The sequence below is a fragment of the Heterodontus francisci genome, chromosome 20 (genome assembly GCF_036365525.1).
Source record: "Heterodontus francisci isolate sHetFra1 chromosome 20, sHetFra1.hap1, whole genome shotgun sequence".
Lineage (NCBI taxonomy): Eukaryota > Metazoa > Chordata > Chondrichthyes > Heterodontiformes > Heterodontidae > Heterodontus > Heterodontus francisci.
Genome location: NC_090390.1, coordinates 37543449 through 37565451, shown reverse-complemented (window position 1 = coordinate 37565451; position 22003 = coordinate 37543449). Strand labels below are relative to the sequence as shown.

The 22003-nt window shown below is 48.6% G+C and overlaps 1 protein-coding gene across 1 annotated transcript in view; it reads left to right on the top strand.

Annotated features, from left to right (window-relative positions):
- Positions 1-22003, top strand: part of pde6c (phosphodiesterase 6C, cGMP-specific, cone, alpha prime) — a 56831-nt gene that overhangs the window by 13901 nt on the left and 20927 nt on the right. Inside the window, exons 5-9 of the mRNA XM_068053330.1 lie at positions 18-92; positions 195-259; positions 353-419; positions 4964-5011; positions 5649-5798. Of these exons, the coding sequence (XP_067909431.1) occupies positions 18-92; positions 195-259; positions 353-419; positions 4964-5011; positions 5649-5798 (405 nt within the window). The remainder of the gene's footprint in view (positions 1-17; positions 93-194; positions 260-352; positions 420-4963; positions 5012-5648; positions 5799-22003) is intronic.

The following is a 22003-nucleotide window of genomic DNA, read 5'->3' as shown; positions in this document are numbered from 1 at the left end:
TACTATGTATATCTCAGCAGTTCTTTGATGAATGGCCAATCCAGATGGGTGAAGTTCCCCCTTACAAAGGTCCAAAGACCCCAGATGGCAGAGTAAGTTTATACATATATTTCATCATTGGTTCATGCTCAATCCCTGAAATACATCGTGTGTTAATGTACCACTAACAAACAAATGTCTCTCAAACTGTGCAGGAAATCAACTTTTATAAGATCATTGATTATTTGCTGGTTGGGAAAGAAGAAATCAAAGTTATCCCGTAAGTACTACCAGCTTTTTACAAACCGGCAAAGCATATTTTATTTGACAGGACACCAACAAGTCATAACTTTACTTCATTTTGTACTTGAAGGTCACCGCCTGCAGATCATTGGTCCCTTGTAAGTGGGTTGCCAACCTACGTTGCTGAAAATGGTTTTGTAAGTAGATTTACAATGACAATGATTAAATTGGTTGGTATTTGTTATTTTCCTTTTCTATCATCACTACATGGGTTAATGTTCACTATAGCAGCCATTGGCATTCACAATCAATCAGCTCATTGTGTAAAAGAGGTTTGCATTATTCTGTTAAAGGAACTTTTATCGTGTAGTATGAAAAAAATTGGATGAGACCTAAAGGTTCTGTGTTCATAATATTCTACCTTTAAAATAGCAATGATATAACATTGTGACTGTGTAACAGTATGTTAGATTATAGAAGTAAATCTATTTATCAATTTTACAACTAAAATCATCTGCATAAATGAATATGATATAATCAGCATACCTAATAAAGAAAAAACTTGACTTTATATACATCATTTGTAGTAGCATCTTTCCAGATATACATTCTAAGGGGGGAATTTTAATATGGGTGAGCAGGTGGAATTGACTGCCCAATGGACTGCTCCCTCCCTTAGTTGCTGCGCATTCCATGCCAATTCCTGGTCCCTCACCATGATGCCCTCCAACCTGGGACTTCATTCTATTCCTATCCACATTTGACCCCTGGATGTTCTTAATATCCCTCCCCCTTTTTCCTCAGGCCTCGTGCTGCCCCAAAACATTATCCTCCCGCCCCAGAGGCCACCTCTAACGTTGTCCTACACTCCTGCTCAGTTGGTGCTAATTCTCCTGTCTGCGGCCCAGACTTCTCTCTTTCAGCGCAACCCTGCTTTGCTCTTGCCATCACTTGCATTTTTGGACCACACATCCCTTCCAGTCTCCCATGTCCTTCTGTTCTCCACTATTACTCCTTTTCTCCTTTCCAAACCTCTGATAGACCAGCCTTGATTACTTTGGCCTTTTCCTCCCCTTTTAATCGAATGTTATCCTCCCTGGTTAGAATAATAGAATCTTACAGCACGGAAGGGGTTCATTCAGCCCATCATGCCTGTGCTAGCTCTTTGTCCAATGTAGCCCCACACCCCAGTTTTTTCCCCATTATCTTACAAATTAGTTGTTTATTGTTTAGAGATACAGCACTGAAACAGGCCCTTCGGCCCACCGAGTCTGTGCCGACCATCAACCACCCATTTATACTATTCCTACACTAATCCCATATTCCTACCACATACCCACCTGTCCCTATATTTCCCTACCACCTACCTATACTAGGGGCAATTTATAATGGCCAATTTACCTATCAACCTGCAAGTCTTTTGGCATGTGGGAGGAAACCGGAGCACCCGGAGGAAACCCACGCAGACACAGGGAGAACTTGCAAACTCCACACAGGCAGTACCCAGAATTGAACCCGGGTCGCTGGAGCTGTGAGGCTGCGGTGCTAACCACTGCGCCACTGTGCCGCCCAATACATGACCAATTGCCTTTTGAATATTCCTGTTGAATCTGATTCCACCATGCTTTCAGGGAGTGCATTCCAGATCAACACAACCCTCTGAGTGCAATAATTTCCCCTTATTTCCCCTCTAGTTTTTTCGCCAGTTATTTTAAATCTATGACCTCTAGTTATCAAACCACTTGCCAGAAGAAATGGTTGCTCCATTCTTTATCAAAACCTCTCTTAATTTTGAATACCTCTACCGGGTCTCCCTTAACTTTCTAGAGAGAATAATCCCAGCATCTCCAATATCTCTACATAATCAAAGTTCTTCATCCCTGGTATCAGCCTGGTAAACCTGCTCTGTACCCTCTCCAAGGTTTCGACATCCAGAATTGTAGAGAATACTCCACCAGAGGCCTATCCAATGATCTGTAAATTGAACTGATCCAGTGACAATAGCGTTCTCCATTTCCGTGTTGACCAACTTCAAAATGATTGATGGGAGGTCATGACCCCCCACAAAGGATTGCCACTGGATCTATGAAATTAATGAGGTGGTTGGGTCAACTGGCATTTTGTGATTCGATGATTCCTTATGTTCTTAAATAAAAAGCAAAATATTGAAATTTGATGCTAAATTTAAATGCTGTAGAGTGTGGCACTTCCAGCAAACACAATTTTCAAGTGACAGCCATGGGGAATGACAGCTCCAATCATGGTGTTATCATACCACGTGATAAATGTCACTCTGCAATGTGTAATGTTTTGCTTTGTAAGATGCTTTAATATTTTCTTCCATTCATTCTTTATGATTTCCCTAGCTAAGCTATTTCATTTGATTCTGTTTATAGCTTCCTCTTGCCAACTGTCAAGAGATACACAAAAGTGCTCCAGGAGATTAACTGTCTGATTTTCCAAGTGGAAGTATCTATATAAGGTTGACACCTCCTCATGATAGCATGGCTGAGAATGAGTTCTTAACTTCTGGGGAACTACAGATATTAATTCACATGCACCACTTTATGGCAGAATACCCTGGGTCCACAATGTATCATGCTACCACACAAACAACTATGTATAAACTCATGTACATACATCAGCTCTCCTTTGATTAAACAAGATGGATGACTACCCAGATGACTGTAGCTAGCATGAGTCATGAATGGATGCCATTACAGTCAAACGCAAGTAAAAACATTCAATAAACCCATTCTGCCCTATCTTTTCCATTTGTAAGAAAAGGCTTCCATGAAAATGGTTCACAAGCAACTAACTTAACAGCAGTGTTCAATCAATTAGAAAAAAATGCCCACTTTATTTCCTCTAACCAGATTAAAACTATAAAGGACCATGTGAATTATAGTGAGTCAAAAGACTTCCTTTCAGAGTTGTTACCCAGCCTGAAACCAGCTCAGGCTGATGAAAATGTCCTTCCTCTTGCGGCCATGAGGGTAGCAAAGGCATTGAGTTTCAGTGGCCTTTGTACATATCCTCATGTGCATGGGCTCAATGTATAAAACTGCCCATACTTCAAAACTAAGTCCCAATCTCTCTCAAAGAGCCTATTGGTATAGCTGGTAGGGGAACAAAAAAATGGCAATTAGATGCAGTAGGTTGTGCTCATCTGAGGCATGTTACTGCGCAAAGTAGAGGGAGCTCACACAGCTTTTAGCCAATGCTATATGTGACACAAGAGTACTTGATGCTTTAAAAGCAAAGCAGACACTGTTCAATTATTTGCCTTCACACCTTATGAGAAAATAAGAGAATATTACAGCACAGACGTTCCCTCAACTCCTTTGAGCACACCTTGTTTGTGTATAAGATTGGCCTCCGCATAGTACTCTGTAGCACCCCCCCACTACATGTTTCCTGTCCAAAAAACTTCCTTTTACCCCTAACCTTTGTTTCCTTGCCTCCAGTGCTCTCTATAGTTATATAGCTACTTCTTCTTTCATTCATGTGCCATTATCTTTGTCACAAGAATCTTAGGTGGTAGCTCATCAATGATTTTTCAAAACCCAGATAAACCACATTACTACATTTCCTTTATCTATCCTGTTATTTCATCAGGTAATTTTATACATGTGGCCAAACATAACATACCTTTTAAAAACTTGTACTGACTGGCCTTGATTGAACTCATTTTTTTCCAAGTGTGTGCTAATGTCATGTATCAATGACTCTAGTAGTTTATCAGCAAGTCTAATGGGAAGATTCTTGGTAGTGTAGATGAACTGAGAGATCTTGGTGTCCAGGTACATAAATCCCTGAAAGTTGCCACCCAGGTTAATAGGGCTGTTAAGAAGACATATGGCGTGTTAGCTTTTATTAGTAGGGGGATCGAGTTTCGGAGCCACGAGGTCATGCTGCAGCTGTACAAAACTCTGGTGCGGCCGCACCTGGAGTATTGCGTGCAGTTCTAGTCACCGCATTATAGGAACGATGTGGAAGCTTTGGAAAGGGTGCAGAGGAGATTTACTAGGATGTTGCCTGGTATGGAGGGAAGGTCTTATGAGGAAAGGCTGAGGGACTTGAGGTTGTTTTCGTTAGAGAGGAGGATGAGGAGAGGTGACTTAATAGAGACATATAAGATAATCAGAGGGTTAGATAGTGTGGATAGTGAGAGTCTTTTTCCTCGGATGGTGATGGCAAATACGAGGGGACATAGCTTTAAGTTGAGGGGTGATAGATATAGGACAGATGTTAGAGGTAGTTTCTTTACTCAGAGAGTAGTAGGGGCGTGGAACGCCCTGCCTGCAACAGTAGTAGACTCGCCAACTTTAAGAGCATTTAAGTGGTCATTGGATAGACATTTGGATGAAAATGGAATAGTGTAGGTCAGATGGTTTCACAGGTCGGCGCAACATCGAGGGCCGAAGGGCCTGTACTGCGCTGTAATGTTCTATGTTCTATGTTCTATGAAGTGAGAACAATCAGCCTGATGTATCCTGGTCATTTTTGTTTGAAGAGGGGAGGGAAGGGTTGTCACATTCTCAACCCTCCTTTTCTCTGCCACACTTTTCTTTTTCACAGAGGTTCAGAAAAAGACTGGTAAATTTATCAAAATTATTGTGCTTTAACAAAATGCTAATTCAAAATCAAGATATTAACTTTGCAATAAAAATGCAATAGTCATCTTTATACAGCACCGTACATTCTCTTATCTAATTGTCTTTAATCTGAAATTTGGCAGATCTGCAACATGATGAATGCTCCAGCTGATGAGTACTTTAGCTTTCAAGTAAGTGCAGGGATATGTACTTACACCAAATGGCTGTATGTCATTAAAATCAATGCATTTTTGTTTCACAAACAGAAAACATTACCATATAACACCTTGTTATGTCTCTCAGTAATGGGTCCAAGAGTTTCACATACAGTAAATTATTTTAAGATGGAATGAGATTTGTTATGTAGACAATATTGCAGTCTATACTGCATTAAGTTGGAAAAGTTACATATACTCAAATTAAACAGGTAGATTAAACAGATGTGTCCACATATTGAAGGCGTTTGCTACGATTCTATTCCAGTAATGAACTTGTCATTAGCATTAAAGAAATATTGAAATTGTAACAAACACTTCAGTATTTACTGCTCTGTTTATAATATCAGCATTTCTTACAATTTAAAATAAATGTAAATTCAATTTATTTTCTGTCATGCAAATTACGAACTTTCATTTGAGCATACAGTAACTGATGAAAATAATAGTCCATGTGATCATTTTTGTTATGATTTATATTAGAACATTTCCACACTTAGGGTAAAGATGGGGTTTAATATTTAGACTCACTGTACATATTTCTCTTGGTTTATCGTTTGGACTCATTACTGTACAATCACTTGCTGTATCTCTCTTGGTTTTCTTGAAATAGAAAGAACCAGTGGATGAAACAGGCTGGGTTATAAAAAATGTCCTGTCATTGCCAATCGTGAATAAGAAAGAAGAGATAGTGGGAATAGCTACATTTTACAACAGAAAGGATGGAAAACCATTCGACGAGTATGATGAACAGATCTCTGAAGTAGGTACCACTGGAAACATTTTAACATGGTTTATAAAATCATGATGTCATATTTCATTGTTTCAGAGTTCAGAGGGCCCATTTTCTTACTAGCTTCCCCTTAGTTGGACAAGGGTCCAATTCTGATCCTGTCCAGCTCCACAAATATTGAGTTTTCTAATCCTGAGCCAGTAACATGGTCCTGGCAGGTACCCCGAGACACTGACTGATCCAAATGTCAATGGAATTGGAAGGCAATTGAAACATGAGCCTGCAGTTTTTAACAGCCCTCTGAGAATGGGATCTTCTGATGGAAATAAGCAGTCAGGAGGCAACAACATTGGTGGGGAGTGGGAGGGTTCGAGGCAGGGGAGTGTGAAACTTCTGTTTTAAAATTCTCACATCTTGGAGTCTTCATTCTGCCTCCCTGGGACTCCCACAGACCTGTTGTCAGTAGTGTCTTGTGGGCAGGATTCAGGCCCACATTCTCTTGGCACTCTTTGCCCAGGCTCTCAAACAAATGGGAAATTTTGATGGGAGGCCAGGAACACACACTTCATTAACATGGGAGCATCAAGCGTGCATCTTTTTTTCAGGTGCAGGCCAAGCTCTGTTCCCTTACAAAAAGCCTTGGAAGACCTGGGGCAACATTAAAGAAGCAGTGATCCATTTGACTGTGTACCGGGCTGTCCTACTTCTCAGAAGCTATGTTTTTAGAAAAGTAGATGTTCCTAGAATCACAATCATAGAATGGTTACAGCACAGAAGGAGGCCATTTAGCCCATCATGTCTGTGGCAGCTCTCTGCAAGAACAACTCAGCTGGTCCCATTCTCTTGCCTTTTTCCTGTGGTCCTGCAAATTCTTTTCTCTTCAGATAATTATCCAATTCCCTTTTGAAAGCCACGATTGAATCTGCCTCCACTACACTCACAGGCAATGCATTCCAGATCCTTACAACTCGCTGGATAAAAAAGCTTTTCCTCATGTCGCCTTTGGTTCTTTTGTCATTCACCTTGAATCAATGTCCTCTGGTTCTTGACCCTTCACCCATAGGAACAGTCTCTCCCTATCTACTCTGTCCAGACCCCTCATAATTTTGAACACCTCTATCAAATCTCCTCTCAACCTTCTTTAAGGGGAATAACCCCAGCTTCTCCAATCTATCCACGTAACTGAAGTCCCTCATTTTAATCTTTTCTTTACCCTCTCTAATGCCTTCTCATCCTTCCTAAAGTGTGGGGTCCAGAACTGGACACGATACTCCAGTTGATAAGTCACCAGGACCGGATCAGATGCATCTGAGGATACTGACAGAAGTAAGGGACACAATACTCCAGTTGAGGTTGAACCAGTAATTTGTAAAGGTTCACCATAACTTCATTGTTTTTGTACTCTATGCCTCTATTTACAAAGCCCAGGATTCCCTATGCCTTATTAACCATTTCTTTATTATGCCCTGCCACCTTGAACAATTTTTGCAAATATAACTCCAGATTCCTCTGCTCCTGCATCACCTTTAGAATTGTATCTTATATTTTATATTGCTCTCCTCATTCTTCCTACTAAAATGCATCACTTCACACTTCTCTGCATTAAATTTCATCTGCCACCTGCCTGCCCATTCCAAGAACCTATGTCCTCTTGAAGCCCATCACTATCCTTCTCACAGTTGACAATACTTCCAAGTTTTGTGTCATCGGCAAATTTTGAAATTGTGTCCTGCACCCCCAAGTCTAGGTCATTATCAGAGATCAAGAAAACAAGCAGTCCTAACACCGACCCCTGGGGAACCCTACTATATTCCTTCCTCCGGTCTGAAAAACAACCATTCACCATGACAGTCTGTTTCCTGTCACTCGGTCAATTTTGTATCCAAGCTGCCACTGTCCCTTTTATTCCATGGGCTTCAACTCTGCTGACAAGCCTGTCAAGTGGGACTTTACCTTTTGGAAGTCCATGTGCACCACAGCAGTCACATTACTCTCATTAACCCACTCTGTTACCTCATCAAAAAACTCAAACAAATTAATTAAACACTATTTACCCTTAAATCCATGCTGACTTTCCTTAATTAATCCACACTTCTTTGTTGACTGTCAATTTTGTCCCGGATTATCGTTTCTAAAAGCTTTCCCACCATCAAGGTTAAACTGACTGACCTGTAGGTAGACTTGCCGGGCTTATCCTTGCAACCTTTTTTGATCAATGGTGTAATGCTTGCAATTCGCCAGTCCTCTGGCACCATGCTTGCATCTAAGGAGGGTTGGAAGATTATGGCCAGTGCCTCTGCAATTTCCACCCTTACTTCCATCAGTATCGTCGGATGCATCTGATCCAGACCTGGTGATTTATCAACTAAGTACAGCCAGCCTTTCTAATACCTCCTTTTTATCAATGTTTAGCCTATCCAGTGTCTCTACTACCTCTTCTTTCACCACGACTTATGCAGCATCTACTTCCTTGCTAAAGGCAGGTGCAAAGTACTCATTTAGTACCTCAGCCATGTTTTTTTTAAAAACTCTTTCATGGGATGTGGGCATCACTGGCATGCCAGCATTTGTTGCCCATCCCTAATTGGCCTTGAACTGAGTGGCTCACTAGGTCATTTCAGAGGGAAGTTAAGAGTCAACCACATTGCTGCGGATCTGGAGTCATATGTAGGCCAGACCAAGTAAGGACAGCAGGTTTCCTTCTCTAAAGGACATTCATGAACCAGAAGGGTTTTTACAACAATTGACAATGGTTTCTTTAAACAAGCTTTTTAAATTCCAGGTTTATTAACTGAATTTAAATTTCACCACCTACTGTGGTGGGATTTGTGCCCATATTCCCAGAGCTTTTAGCCAAGGCCTCCAGATTACTGGCTCAGTGACATTACCACTATGCCACCACCTCCCCATGTGTTTGACCTCTATGCATAAATCCCCTATTTGGTCCCTAATCGGCCCCACTCTTCCTTTTACCACCCTTTCACTATTTATGTGCCGATAGAAGTATTTTGAATTCCCTTTTATAGCTGCCAGTCCCTTCTCATGCTCTCTCTTTGCTTCTCATTTCTTTTTTCACTTCCGCTCTGCATTATGTTCAGCCATGTTCGCACTTGTATTATCAATCTGACGTGTCATATGCACCCTTTTCTGCTTCATCTTATTCTCTATCTTTTTTCAGTGATTCTTGACAACGCAGCCGGCCGCTGATGTCATCAGACTGTGCCAGGCTGCGCACATACGCAAACAGGCTACTGCTCTCTGCGAGTGCGTGGCGTTCCGCATTGGCAGGACTGGTTGGCGCGTGCGCAGCTGACGTCATTGCGTAACGTGGGGAAGCACGGGAGAGAGCAGGCAGGGGAGAGAGCAGGGGAGAGAGCGGTGGGGAAGCAGGGGAGAGTACGGGGGATAGAGCGGGGGGGGGGAAGTGGGGGGGAGGTGGGGGGTGGGGGAAGGGGGGAAGCGGTAAGAGAGGGGAAGCGGGGCCCGCTCTCTCCCCCAGCCTCTGCCTGCTCTCTCCGGCCTTGCTACCTGCTCCCCCCACCCCGCCGATTCCCACCCACCCACTCCCCACTTCCCCCTGCTATCTCTCTGGCCATTGTGTGCTGCCATGGGTTTACGTTGCCTTTCTGTGATTATTTGAGCAGCGCCATCTTTAGTCGTGACAGCTACCCAAACGTCGCAGACTGTGTCATTTTAGTGGAACAGGCTGCATTTGTGCATGTGCCAGTACAGCACCACCTAGTGGTTACATTGTCAGCAAACACAGCCATCTTTTTTATCATCCAGGGAGCTCAGGCTTTGTCGGAATGTACCTCCACTGTTACCGAACAATCTCCTCTTTAAAGGCAGTTCAATTACAGTTTTGTCTGTCAATCTTTGATTCCAATTTACCTGGGCCAAATCTGTTATCACCCCACTGAAATTTGCCCTCCCCCAATTAATTATTTTCACTCTAGATTGCTCCTTGTCCTTTTCTTTAGCTAACCCAAACCTTATGACACTATGATCACTGTCCCCTAAATGTTCCCCGACTGATACTTGATTCACTTGTCCCACCTCATTCCCCAGAATCAGATCCAGCAATGCTTTGTTTTTCCAAAAATATACTTTATTCATAAAAATCTGTAAAAAATACATTACAACACAGTTCAAAACAGCACCAAATTGACATTCCAAAAAGTGCAAAGGAAATCAGCTTTCTTCAATATAGGAGTGAGTTGCCTCACAACCCTTCCATTCCATTTTACATGCCACGTACATTTTATAGCAAACCCATATTTGGTGTATACAGCCCGAGGGGTTTTCCATGGGTCCAGCCCCTCAGTTCACTATGGTGTGAGGACCTTACACAGTGGTCTTTCCCCATTGAGCCTTTGCCGCAGCTGCCCCAAGCTTTAGTGCGTCCCTCAGCACATAGTCCTGGACCTTGGAATGTGCCAGTCTGCAAGACTCGGTCATGGACAACTCTTTGTGCTGGAAGACCAGCAAGTTTCAGTCAGACCAAAGAGCATCTTTCACCAAATTGATAGTCCTCCAGCAGCAGTTGATGTTTATCTCGGTGTGTGTCCCTGGGAACAGCCCGTAGAGCACAGACTCCTGTGTTACAGAGCTGCCTGGGATGAACTTCGACAAAAACCACTGCATCTCTTTCCACACCTGCTTTGCAAAGACACATTCCAGAAGGAGGTGGGCAACAGTCTCTTCCCTACCACAGCCATTTTGACGGCAGGGTGCGGAGGGGGTGAGACTCCGGGCCTGCAGGAAGGATCTGATGGGGAGGGCCTTTCTCATCACCAGCCAAGCTACGTCTTGGTGCTTGTTTGAAAGTTCTGGTGATGAGGCATTCTGCCAAATGACTATGGCAGTCTGCTCGGGTAACCATCCGACAGGATCCACCATTTCCTTTTCCTGTAGGGCCTTGAGGAGATTCCGTGCAGACCACTGCCTGATGGATTGGTGGTCAAAGGTGTTTTGCCACAGAAACTCTCCTACGAAGGATAGGTGGTACGGCACGGTCCAACCGGATGGAAAGTTCTGCGGCGATGTGACCAGACCCATCCTTCGCAACACCGGGGTCAAATAGAACCTCAGCATGTAGTGACACTTGGTGTTTGCATCCTGGGATTCTACGCACAGCTTGATGCAGCCGCACACGAAGGTGGTCATCAGGATGAGGGCGACATTGGGTACATTTTTACCGCCCTTATCCAGAGGTTTGAACATCGTGTCCCTCCAGACACGGTGCATTTTGGATCTCCAGATAAAGCGGAAAATGGCTCGGGTGACCACCACGGCGCAGGAGTGGGGAATGGGCCAGACCTAGAATCAGATCCAGCAATGCTTTTTTTTATTTCCAAAATATACGTTATTCATAAAAATCTGTAAAAAATACATTACAAAACAGTTCCAAACAGCACCAAGTCAAACAATACAAAGAGTGCAAAGGAGTTTAGTTTCCTTCAATACAGGAGTGAGTTGCCTCACAAACCCTTCCATTTCATTTTCCATGCCATGTACATTTTACAGCACACAAATATTTTCCGGATACAGTTCGAGGGGTTATCCATGGATCCAGCCCCTCAGTTCAGCTTGGTAGGGGACCTTAAACAGCGATCTTCCCCCAGTGAGCCTTTGCCGCGGCTGCCCCAAGTTTTAGTGCGTCTCTCAACACTTGGTCCTGGACCTTGGAATGTGCCAGTCTGCAACACTCGTTCGTGGATAACTCTTAGCGCTGGAAGACCAGCAAGTTTCAGGCAGACCAAAGGGCGTCTTTCACCGAATTGATGGTCCTCCAGCAGCAGTTGATGTTTATCTCGGTGTGGGTCCCTGGGAACAGCCCATAGAGCACAGACTCTCGTGTTACAGAGCTGCTTGGGAAGAACCTCGACAAAAACCACTGCATCTCTTTCCACACCTGCTTTGCAAAGACACATTCCAGAAGGAGTTGGGCAACCATCTCTTCCCCACCGCAGCCACCTTGAGAGCATTGTGCGGAGGAGGTGAGACTCCGGGCGTGCAGGAAGGATCTGACAGGAAGGGCTCTTCTCACCACCAGCCAAGCTACATCTTGGTGCTCGTTTGAAAGTCTGGTGATGAGGCATTCCGCCAAATGACTTTGGTGGTCTGCTCGGGGAACCATCCGACAGAATCCACCATCTCCTTTTCCCGTAGGGCCTTGAGGACATTCCATGCAGACCACTGCCTGATGGATTGGTGGTCATAGGTGTTTTTCCGCAGAAACTGCTCCACAAAGGATAGGTGGTACGGCACAGTCCAACTGGATGTAGCATTCCGTGGCAATGAGACCAGGCCCATCCTTCGCAACACTGGGGACAGATAGAACCTCAGCCCATAGTGACCCTTGAACTTTGCGTACTGGAGGTCTACGCACAGCTTGATGCAGCCACACACGAAGGTGGTCATCAGGATGAGGGCGATGTTGGGTGCATTTTTCCCGCCCTTATCCAGAGGTTTGAACATCGTGTCCCTCCAGACCCGGTCCATTTTGGATCCCCAGATGAAGCGGAAAATGGCTCGGGTGACCACCACAGCGCAGGAGTGGGGTATGGGCCAGACCTGCACCATGTACAGCAACAACGTGAGCGCCTCGCACCTGATGACCAGGTTCTTACCCATAATGGAGAGAGATCGCTGCTTCCACATGCTCAGCTTATTAGATTAGATTAGAGATACAGCACTGAAACAGGCCCTTCGGCCCACCGAGTCTGTGCCGAACATCAACCACCCATTTATACTAATCCTACACTAATCCCATATTCCTACCAAACATCCCCACCTGTCCCTATATTTCCCTACCACCTACCTATACTAGTGACAATTTATAATGGCCAATTTACCTATCAACCTGCAAGTCTTTTGGCTTGTGGGAGGAAACCGGAGCACCCGGAGAAAACCCACGCAGACACAGGGAGAACTTGCAAACTCCAAACAGGCAGTACCCGGAATCAAACCCGGGTCCCTGGAGCTGTGAGGCTGCAGTGCTAACCACTGCGCCACTGTGCCGCCCTATGTTGTACCCTGGCTACTTGTTCCTTCCAGGTTTTGGTTCACGCCCCGGCCTTTCCGAACCATATCCCCAGCACCTTCAGGTAGTCTGACCTAACGGCGAAGGGGGCAAAGGATCGGTCAGCCCATTTCCCAAAGAACATGGCCTCGCTCTTGCCGTGGTTAACATTGGCTCCCGAAGCCAGTTAGAACTGGTCACAGATACTCATCAGTCTGCGCACAGACAGCCGTTCCGAGCAGAAGACGGCGACGTCATCCATGTACAGGGAGGTTTTAACTTGAGTGCCTCCACTGCCTGGGATTGTCACCCCTCTTATGCTCGCATCCTTCCTAATAGACTCAGCAAAGGGTTCAATGCAGCAAACAAACAAGACAGGGGAGAGAGGACAGCCCTGTCTGACTCCAGATTGGATCGGGAAACTTCCTGATTTCCACCCATTGATTGAGACTGTGCTACTGATGTTTGTGTGGAGCAGTTTGATCCAATTGCAGATTTCCTCCCCAAACCCCATTTTGGAAAGCACGTCCATCATGTAGGTGTGTGATATCCTGTCAAAAGCCTTCTCCTGGTCTAGGCTGATGAGGCAGGTGTCCACCCTCCTGTCCCGTACATAGGCGATCGTATCCCTGAGTAGCGCGAGACTAGCAAAGATCTTCCTGCCGGGTACAGTGCAGGTCTGATCAGGGTGAATCACCAACTCCAGAGCAGACTTGACTCGACTGGCTATGACTTTTGACAGAATCTTGTAGTCAACATTAAGCAGTGAGATGGGGCGCCAATTTCTGATTTCTGCCCTCTCCCCCTTCCGCTTGTAGATGAGGGTGATGATGCCTCATTGGGCCGAAGACATACTGATCAAGAAAATTCTCCTGAACACAATTTAGAAAGTCTTTCCCTTCTCTGCCCTTTACAGTATTACTATCCCAGTCTATATTGAAGTCCCCCATTATAATTACTCTATGGTGTTTGCACGGTTCTAATTTCCTTCCAAATTTGTTCCTCTATATCAGGGTTGTCCAACATCTGGCCAGCGGATGTATTTCAGAGATGAGAAATTTTCCATTGTCTTCTTCTTTCAGACGGGCTCTTAAAAAAAACGCTATCAGTTTCACAGCTGACAAGCGCTGACATCCAGAACAGCGGTTTCTGAACTTCGGACAGATTTGGGGTATTCCAGCGGGTTCTGACTCTTTTTAAAAGCCCACAGCAAAACCCCTAATCTGTCCGAAGTTCAGAAACCGCTGTTCTGGATGTCAGCGCTTGTCAGCTGTGAAACTGACAGCAATTTAAACAAAAAATTACCAACCACGAAGCTGTTGTGCTGAGTGTCTGGCTCCCTGCAACTATCAGAAAGAGAGAGGGGCAGAGGGAGAGAGAGAAAGAGAGAGGGGCAGAGGGAGAGAGAGAAAGAGAGAGGGGCAGAGGGAGAGAGAGAAAGACAGAGGGGCAGAGAGAGAGAGGGGCAGAGAGAGGGGGCAGAGAGAGAGAGGGGGCAGAGAGAGAGAGGGGGCAGAGAGAGAGAGGGGGCAGAGAGAAGTGGGGCAGAGAGGGAGGGGGTAGAGAAAGAGAGAGAGAGGGGCAGAGAGAGCGAGAAGGGGCAGAGAGAACAAGAAGGGGCAGAGAGAGAGAGGGGGCAGAGAGAGAGGGAGGGGGCAGAGAGAGAGGGAGAGGGGGCAGAGAGAGAGGGTGGGGACAGACAGAGAGGGAGGGGAGAGAGAGGGGGCAGAGAGAGAGAGGGGGCAGAGAGAGAGAGAGGGGCAGAGAGAGAGAGGGGGCAGAGAGAGAGAGGGGGCAGAGAGAGAGAGGCGGCAGAGAGAGAAAGGGCAGAGAGAGAGGGGGGCAGAGAAAGAGATAGAGGGGGCAGAGAGAGAGAGGGGGGCAGAGAGAGAGAGAGTGGCGGCAGAGAGAGAAGGGGCAGAGAGAAAGGGTGGGTAGAGAAAGAGAGAGAGAGGGTGCAGAGAGATAGGGAGAGAGGGGGCGGGAGAGAGAGAGGGGGGCAGAGAGAGAGAGCGAGGGGACAGAGAGAGAGAGCGAGGGGACAGAGAGAGAGAGAGGGGGGCAGAGAGAGAGAGTGGGGGCAGAGAGAGAAGGGGCAGAGAGAGAGAGGGGGTAGAGAAAGAGAGAGAGAGGGTGCAGAGAGAGGGCAGAGAGAGAGAGGGGGGCAGAGAGAGAGGGGGAGGGGGCCAGACAGAGAGAGAGAGAGAGGGGGGGCAGAGAGGGAAGGGGCAGAGAGAGAGGGGGCAGAGAGAGAGGGTGGGGGCAGACAGAGAGAGGGAGGGGAGGGAGAGGGGCAGAGGGAGAGAGAGGGGGCAGAGATAAGGGGGGCAAGGAGAGAGAGAGAGGGGGCAGAGAGAAGTGGGGCAGAGAGGGAGGGAGTGAGGGCAGAGAGAGAGGGGGGGCAGATAGAGAGGGGGCAGAGAGAAGGGGCAGAGAGAGAGGGGGGTAGAGAAAGAGAGAGAGAGGGTGTGCAGAGAGAGAGGGGCAGAGAGAGAGAGAGGGGGGCAGAGAGAGAGAGAGGGCAGAGAAGGAGAGAGAGAGAGGGGGCAGAGAGAGAGAGAGAGGGGGCAGAGGGAGAGAGGGGCAGAGAGAGAGAGAGTGGGAGCAGAGAGAGAAGGGGCAGAGAGAGAGTAGAGAAAGAGAGAGAGAGGGTGCAGTGAGAGAGAGGCAGAGAGAGATGGCGGAGAGAGAGAGAGAGAGAGGGGGCAGAGAAAGAGAGGGGGGCAGAGAGAGAGAGGGGGGGGGGCAGAGAGAGAGGGGGAGGGTGCCAGAGAGAGAGAGAGAGAGAGAGGGGCAGAGAGGGAGGGGGAGGGGGGCAGAGAGAGAGGGGGGGCAGAGAGGGAATGGGGCAGAGAGAGAGAGAGAGATGGGGGCAGAGAGAGAAGGGTGCAGAGAGGGAAGGGGGCAGAGAGAGTGAGAAATGGGGGCAGAGAGAGAGGGGAGCAGAGAGGGAAGGGGCAGAGAGAGAAAGAGAGGGGGGGCAGAGAGAGAGGAGGCAGACAGAGAGGGAGGGGAGGGAGAGGGGCAGAGGGAGAGAGAGGGGGCAGAGATGGGGGGGCAGAGAGAGAGAGAGTGGGGCAGAGAGAGAGAGAGGGGGCAGAGAGAAGTGGGGCAGAGAGGGAGAGAGCGAGGGCAGAGAAAGAGAGGGCAGAGAGAGGGAGAGAGGGGTCATAGAGAGAAGGGGCAAAGAGAGGGGGGTTAGTGAAAGGGAAAGCGAGGGTGCAGAGAGAGAGAGAGGGGGCAGAGAGAGAGAGGGGGCAGAGAGAGGGGGCAGAGAGACAGGGAGGGGAGGGAGAGGGGCAGAGGGAGAGAGAGGGGGCAGAGATGGGGGGGCAGAGAGAGAGAGAGTGGGGCAGAGAGAGAGAGAGGGGGCAGAGAGAAGTGGGGCAGAGAGGGAGAGAGCAAGGGCAGAGAAAGAGAGGGCAGAGAGAGGGAGAGAGGGGTCAGAGAGAGAGAGGGGTCAGAGAGAGAGAGGGGCAGAGAGAGAGAAGGGGGGCAGAGAGAGAAGGGGGGCAGAGAGAGAGGGGAGCAGAGAGAAAGACAGAGGGGCAGAGAGAGGGGCAGAGAGATAGAGGGGCAGAGATAGAGGGGCAGAGAGATAGAGGGGCAGAGAGATAGAGAGAGAGAGAGAGGAGGGCACGGAGAGAGAGGGGCAGAAAGAGGGGGCAGAGAGAGAGAGAGGGTGGCAGGGAAAGAGAGAGGGGACAGACAGAGAGAGAGAGAGAGAGGGGGGGGGGTAGTGAAAGAGAGGGGGCAGAGAGACAGAGAGAGAGAGAGATAGTGATAGAGAGAGGGGGGCAGAGAGAGGACGGGGGACAGAGAGAGAGAGCGAGAGGTGGGCAGAGAAAGAGAGGGGGGGCAGAGAGAAGTGGGGCAGAGAGGGAGAGAGCGAGGGCAGAGAGAGAGAGGGGTAGAGAGAGACAGAGAGAGGGGCAGAGAGAGAGAGAGAGACGAGGCAGAGAGAGAGAGAGCGGTAGGAGGCAGAGAGTGGGGGGCCGGAGTGAGAAAGAGAGAGAGAGAGGAGAGAGATAGATAGAGGAGGGCAGAGAGGGAGATAGAGGGGGGCAGAGAGAGAAGGGCAGAGAGAGGGCAGAGAGAAAGAGGGAGAGAAAAGTGCAGAGAGAAAGGGGGGCAGAGAGAGAGGGGGGCAGAGAGAGAGTGGGGGCAGAGAGAGGGGGTAGAGAGAGGGCAGAGAGACAGAGGGGGGAAAAGAGAGGGGGGACTGAGAAAGAGAGGGGTGGCAGAGAGAGAGGGGTGGCAGAGAGATAGTGGGGTGGCAGAGAGGGAGGGGGGCAGAGAGAGGGGGCAGGGGGGTGCAGTGAGAGAAGGGAGGCAGGAGAGGGGGCAGAGAGAGAGGGGCGGCAGAGATTGAGGGGGCAGAGAGAGGCGGCAGAGATGGGGGGGAAGAGAGAGGAGGCAGAGATGGGGGGAGAGAGGGGAGGAGGGAGAGTGGGGGCAAAGAGAGCGAGAGAGAGAGCAGAGAGAAGGGCAGAGAGGGGGAGCAGAGAGGGAAGGGCAGAGAGAGAGAGGGAGAGAAAAGTGCAGAGAGAGAGGGGGGCAGAGTGAGGGAGCAGAGAGAGAGAGAGGGGGCATAGAGAGGGAGGGCAGAGCAAGAGAGAGCGGGCAGAGAGAGAGATAGAGTGCAGAGCGAGAGAGAGATAGGTGGGGGATGAGAGAGTGAGAGAGAGGGGGGCAGAGAGAGAGAGGGGGGCAGAGAGAGGGGGCAGAGCGAGAGAGAGAAGGCAGAGAGAGAGACAGGGGGCAGAAAGAGAGGGGGCAGAGGGAGAAGGGCAGAGAGAGGGGGAGCAGAGAGAGAAGGGCAGAGAGAGAGAGGGAGGGCATAGAGAGGAAGGGCAGAGCGAGAGAGAGAGGGCAGAGAGAAAGACAGAGAGAGGGCAGAAAGACAGAGAGAGAGGGCAGAAAGAGAGAGAGAGTGCAGAGAGAGAGATAGCGGGCAGAGGGAGAGAGAAAGAGCGGGCAGAGAGAGAGAGAGAGAGGTGGGGGATGAGTGAGTGAGAGAGAGGGGGGCAGAGAGAGAGAGGGGTCAAAGAGAGGGAGAGAGGGGGGGGCAGAGAGAGAGGGGGCAGAGAAAGAGATAGAGAGCGGGCAGAGAGGGGGTTGCAGAGAGAGAGAGGGGAGGCAAACAGAGAGAGAGGGGGGCAGAGAGAAAAGGGGGGGACAGAGGGAGAGAGTGGGGCCAGAGAGAGAGAGAGAGAGGGGGGGGGGCAGACAGAGGGTGGGTAGAGAGAGAATGGGTAAGGGAAAGAGGGAACAGAGAGAGAGAGAGGGGGGCAGAGAGAGAGGGGGGGCACAGAGAGAGGGGGAAGAGAGAGAGGAGGCAGAGAGAGAGAGAGGGGCAAAGAGAGAGGGGGACTGAGAGAGAGAGAGAGAGAGAGAAGGGGCAGAGAGAGAGGGGCACTGAGAGAGAGGGGTTGGCAGAGGGGGCAGAGAGAGAGAGGTGGCAGAGAGAGGGGGTGGCAGAGGGGGCAGAGAGAGAGGGGGCAGAGAGACAAGGGGCAGAGGGGGAGTGGGGCAGAGAGAGGGGGCAGTGAGAGAAGGGGGCAGGAGAGGGGGCAGAGAGAGAGGGGAGCAGAGCGAGAGCGGGCAGAGGGAGAGGGGAGAAAGAGAGGGGGGACTGAGAGACAGAGGGGTGGCAGAGAGAGAGAGGGGTGGCAGAGAGAGAGGGGTGGCAGAGGGGGCAGAGAGAGAGGGGGCAGAAAGAGAGATGGGGGGCAGACGGGGGGGGGGAGCAGAGCGAGCGGGGGCAGAGAAAGAGAGGGGGCAGAGATGGGAGGCAGAGAGGGGGCAGAGAGAGAGGGGGGCCAGAGAGGAAGGGGGGCAGAGAGAGGGGCGTGGGGCACAGTGGCGCAGTGGTTAGCACCGCAGCCTCACAGCTCCAGCGACCCGGGTTCGATTCTGGGTACTGCCTGTGTGGAGTTTGCAAGTTCTCCCTGTGACCGTGTGGGTTTCCGCCGGGTGCTCCGGTTTCCTCCCACAGCCAAAGACTTGCAGGTTGATAGGTAAATTGGCCATTATAAATTGCCCCTAGTGTAGGTAGGTAGGTGGGAGGAGAATGGTGGGGATGTGGTAGGGAATATGGGATTAATGTAGGATTAGTATAAATGGGTGGTTGTTGGTCGACACAGACTCGGTGGGCTGAAGGGCCTGTTTCAGTGCTGAATCTCTATGACTATGACTATGAGAGAGAGGGGGCAGAGAGTGCAAGAGGGCAGAGAGAGAGAGGGGGCAGAGAGAGAGAGAGGGCAAAGAGAGAGAGGGGGATCAGAGGGAGAGGGGGGCAGAGAGAGAGGGCGGTGGGGTAGAGAGAGAGAGAGGGCATAGGGGGCAGAGAGGGGGGTAGAGAGAGAGAGCGGGGGCAGAGAGAGAGGAGGCAGAGAAAAAGAGAGAGAGGAAGAGGGGGCAGAGAAAGAGAGAGAGATAAGGGACAGACAGAGAGAGGGAAGGTGGGTGCAGGACAGAGAGGGGGGTCAGAGAGAGGGGGAGGGGGACAGTGATTGGGGGACAGGCAGAGATGGGGGTGGGAAAGAGGGGGGACAGAGAGAGAGAGAGGGTAAACAGAGAGAGGGAACGGGGTGGGACAGAAATGGAGGAAAGCAAAGAGAGAGGGAGAGGGAATGATCAATATCGCTCCTGACAGATGGACATCTAAACAGAATGCTCCGTATCGTTACAAGAAGTGTGCAGGCAAACATTGACTACTTGTGCAAGCAATAAAAATGTCAGGTATCTCACTAAATCAGTGTCCAACATAGTGATGAGAAATTAAGTCAATATATTAATGTTCTCATTCAAAGCTTCTTCACAAAAATGCACATTTGTTGTTGGTTTGATTAATAATAAGATACATTTTTAATGCCTTTATCTTTCTGAAATTGTCTCACTGGCCCCCTATGCAAAACAAAATTGTAATGTGGCCCTCCCACGTGAAAAGATTGGACAACCCTGCTTCTGTATCCTTCCCACTATTTGGTGGCCTATAGAGTACACTCAGTCGTGTAATAGAACCTCTATTGTTTCTTAGCTGTAATCAAATAGATTCTGTCTTTGACCCCTCAAGGACATCCTCTCTCTCCAGCACTGTAATGTTCTCCTCAACCAATACTACCACCCCTCCTCCTTTCTTTCCTTCCTTCCCTGTTTTTCCTGAACACCTTATATTCCGAAATATTTAGTTTCCAGTCTTGCCATGTTATCACGATGAAATCATATTTCCATGTGGCTATTTGTGCCAGCAGCTCACCAACCATATTCCCCACACTCCATGTATTCACATACATTCACACTAAACCTAATTTAGGCCTTATTGCATTCCCTTTGACTCTGACCCCACCTAATATCTTACTATTTCTTACTCTAGTGCTATCTGTTTCTCCCATTTCTTTGTGCACTTTGTTTTTCCTCTTTAAAGTTACCTCCTGGTTCCCATCCCCCTGCCATGTTAGTTTAAACCCTCCCCAATAGCATTAGCAAACTGCCCCGCAAGGGCATTGGTCCCAGCTCCATTCAGGTGTATCCCACCAGGCCTGTACAAGTCCCACCTCCCCCAGAGCTGGTCCAAATGTCCCAAGAACTAAAGCACTCCCTCCTGCACCATCTCTTCAACCATTGTTCATCTGCTCTATCCTCCTATTTCTATACTCAGTAGTGTGTTGCACCAGGAGTAATAAGATGATTACCTTAAGATTCTGCTTTCTAGTTTCTTTCCTAGCTCCCTAAAATCGGCCTGCAGGACCTCAATCTTTTTTCTCCCTAAGTTGTTGGTACTGATATGGACCACAATCGCTGGTTGTTCACCCTCTCTGCTCAAAGAGCTCTGCAGCCACTCAGTGACATCCTTGACCCTGGCACGAGGGAGACAACATACCATCTTGGATTCACATCTGTGGTTGCAGAAATGCCTCTCTGTTCCCCTAACTATCAAATCCACTATCACTACTGCTTTCCCAATCGCCTTCCTGCTCCTGTACAGCTGAGCCAACTATGGGGCCATTGACTTGGCTTGGCTGCATTCCCTAGAGGAATCATCTCTCTTACCAGTATTCAGAAATGAATGTCGGTTGGGGAGTGAGATACATTCTGGGAACTCCTGCACTACCTGCCTGGTCCTCCTTGACTGCCTGGCGGTCACCCATTCCTTCTCTGGCTGCATACCCTTAAGCTGCCTGGTGATAAAATCCAGAAACATGCTAACCACAAACTTTCATTCCCGTGGATGTGTTGCAGTAACTCCAGTGCACCTCAATCTCCTAAAACCTGGAGCCCGAGCTGCTACAGCTGACGACGCTTGCTGCACACGTGGTTATCCAGAACATGAGAAGGGTCCTGGAGTTACCACATGGAACAGGATGCACACACCACAGGACTGAAATGCTCTGCCATGCCTCTATTAGAAAACTTTTATTTCAACTCCTTTTTGAGTTCATTATAATCCAAGACTGAATACAAGGAAATCATTTCATTACAGTTGCAAACAACATTATACGTAACAGCATTTTCCTATACTTAAAAGTCCACCATGCAGGCTCCTGACTAGTGTAGTCTGGATCAAACCAATTGACTAATTTATACATTACCATTCAATATCTGATAAGGACCACATCCAAAAAAAACTGATATGAAATCTGACAAAAGTAGGCTGAATATTAAGGAGCCCTTGACGTTGGGATCCATGGCGGGGGTGGGGGCCTGAAGATGGCCCCGGATGAAGCACGCCACAGACCTCGAGGCTGGCAGGGCCTGGCCCGATCCTCCGGGCGGTGGCGAGGCACCACGGTGCCCTCCCTGTCGCTGGGCGACGGGACCACAATTTGAATATTGAAATCAATTAATTTAAATATACTGACGTTTCATCTTGATGGCCCGCTGCGATCTTCAGCCTGGCAGCTGGCACTCCCGCTCCTTCAATCCCCGTCTGGGGAAACGAGGCGCATCACTGGTGGGGAGGGGGAGGAGGTAAGTTTATCAGTGTGGGATTGGAGGGGGGGGGGGTGGGGAAACGGGGTCAAATTAATGTCATGAGTGTAGGGGATGGTGGGAAGGTTTGCAGTTTAAAGTTTGTGCAGTTTGGGGGGATGGGGGAAGGTCAGATTGTAAAGATAAGTGTTTTGGGGGGGAAAGGGCAAATAATTAATTTTATTGTTTTGGGGGGTGGGAGAGGGGCAAAGAAATGTATTTATTTAATTTAATTCAA